The sequence below is a fragment of the Sceloporus undulatus genome, unplaced genomic scaffold (genome assembly GCF_019175285.1).
Source record: "Sceloporus undulatus isolate JIND9_A2432 ecotype Alabama unplaced genomic scaffold, SceUnd_v1.1 scaffold_11231, whole genome shotgun sequence".
Lineage (NCBI taxonomy): Eukaryota > Metazoa > Chordata > Lepidosauria > Squamata > Phrynosomatidae > Sceloporus > Sceloporus undulatus.
In genome coordinates, this window is record NW_024814148.1 from 1 (window position 1) to 2,402 (window position 2,402).

A 2,402-nucleotide genomic window follows, 5' to 3' on the forward strand; every position below is an offset into this window, starting at 1 on the left:
CCCTCCCTCCCTGTGGCTGCCAGGCACCCGCAGTGAGGAAGGGACAGGGGGCTGCCTCCTTCTCCCTCGCTTCCCATGGCTGTCAGGCACCCGCAGGGAGAAAGGCATGGGGGGTTGCCTCCTCCTCCTCCTCCCTCCCTCCCCATGGCTGCTAGGCACCCACGGGGAGGAAGGGACGGGGGGCTACCTCCTCCTCCCTTCCCGTGGCTGCTAGGCACCCGTGGGGAGGAAGGGACAGGGGGCTGCCTCCTCCTCTCCTGCCCGCTGCTGCCAGGCAACCATGGGGAGAAGGGGATGGGACTGCAAGCCCCAGCAGCCTTTGCAGGCGGAAGTCCTGCTCCTTCTCCCTCTGTGGCCTCCCAAATTGGTTGGGAGGCCGGGAAGGGGCGGGACTTCCAGCCAAAAATCCCGCTGGGGCTTGTAGACAGCTGAAAGTCCTGCCCCTTCCTGGCCTCTCAACCGATCAGGGAGGCGTGGGCGGGACTTTCGTCCCTAATGGGGGGTCACAGCCCAACAAATGTTGGGAACCACTGGTTTAAGTACTCTTTTTTTTTTGGTTTTTGGACATATGCCAAATTCTGGTCCCTCTTGTGACTCCATTGCCGACACACACTTTTGTATTTTCTCTCTTTATTTATTCTTTAATATTTCTGTATTTTAGTTCTTCAAATACACAATCCAATATATTTTAGCTGTTTTATTTTGCCTTTATTTTGTAAATCTTAACGTTTGTTTATTTATTTATTTTATATCCCGTTCTTTTCCCAGGACTGGGACTCAGAGCGGCTTCACAACAATTAAAAAACAAACAAACAAACAAAAATTAAAACATTTTAAAAAATAAATAGATAAATGACATGCATTAAACAGAATGATTAACCTAGTTTAACATTCCTGCCTGTTCTTATAGTGATTCTTTAAATGCCTGTTTGAACAGGTAGGTCTTCACCTGCCGTCGGAAAGCCATCAAGGAGGGAGCCGTTCTTATCTCCCTGAGCAGGGAGTTCCAGAGTCTAGGGGCAGCCGCTGCTGAGAAGGCCCTCTCTCGTGTCCCCACTAAACGTTCCTTCGACATAACAAACATCCAGCCAGCTATGCCAAATAAGAAAATCCTGCTTATTTATTTTTCTTCTCTTTAAAGCTTTAGTTAAAAAGTTCCATTCTGTTCTCCTCCCACTCTGATTTATTTATTTGTAATTACTTACAATGTTTTTTCCATTTAGAGGAAATCCTTTGGCTTATTTAATTTTCTCTTTCAGGTCCTCATACCATCACTTGCAGCTCCTCCCCACCATATGGTTTCTCTCCTGTGTGAACTGTCTGATGCTTCACAAGGACTGACTTCTGAGCAAAGCATTTTCCACACTGCTGGCATGTGTATGGCTTCTCTCCTGTGTGGACTGTCTGGTGACTCACAAGGTTTGACTTCTGAGCAAAACCTTTCCCACACTGCTGGCATGTGTATGGTTTATCTCCTGTGTGGACTCTCTGGTGCCTCACAAAGGTTGACTTCCTAGCAAAATCCTTCCCACACTGCTGGCATGTGTATGGTTTCTTTTCTGTGTGGACTCTCTGATGATTCACAAGGGCGGACTTCCTAGCAAAACCTTTCCCACAAAGCTGACATGTGTATGGTTTCTCTCCTGTGTGGACTATCTTATGCTTCACAAGGGCTAATGTCCCAGCAAAACCTTTTCCACATTGCTGACATTTGTATGGTTTCTCTCCTGTATGGACTCTATGGTGCCTCACAAAGTCTGACTGGAAAGCAAAACCTTTCCCACACTGCTGGCATGTGTATGGTTTCTCTCCGGCGTGGATGCTCTGATGCCTCACAAGGGCTGACTGGTAAGCAAAACCTTTCTCACACTGCTGGCATGTATATGGCTTCTCTCCTGTGTGCATTCTCTTATGGTTCACAAGGACTGACGTCTCAGCAAAACCTTTCCCACACTGCTGGCATGTGTATGGTTTCTCTCCTGTGTGGACTCTCTGGTGCCTCACAAGATGTGACTTGTGAGCAAAGCTCTTCCCACACTGCTGGCATGTGTATGGTTTCTCTCCTGTGTGGACTCTATGGTGCCTCACAAAATGTGACTTGTGAACAAATCCTTTCCCACACTGCTGGCATGTGTATGGTTTCTCTCGTGTATGAACTCTCTGATGGGACATAAGATGTGACTCCTGAGAAAAACCTTTCCCACACTGTGGGCACGTGCATGGTTTCTTTTCTCTGTGGACTCTCTGATGATTCACAAAAGCTGACTTCCTAGCAAAAATTTTCCCACACTGCTGGCATGTGTATAGTTTCTTTTCTGTGTGGACTCTCTGATGAGTCACAAGGGCTGACTTCTGAGCAAAACCTTTCCCACATTGCTGGCATGTGTATGGTTTCTCTCCTG

At 47.6% G+C, this 2,402-nt stretch overlaps 1 protein-coding gene across 1 annotated transcript; it reads right to left on the reverse strand.

Annotated features, from left to right (window-relative positions):
• Window positions 1–930: 930 nt before the first annotated feature.
• LOC121918433 (zinc finger protein 271-like) lies at window positions 931–2,397 on the reverse strand (the record flags this gene model as incomplete). The annotated part of the gene is made up of 1 exon (XM_042444488.1): window positions 931–2,397. A coding segment is annotated over one exon (1,134 nt), but the record flags the coding sequence as incomplete, so codon positions are not given.
• Between the last annotated feature and the right edge of the window lie 5 nt (window positions 2,398–2,402).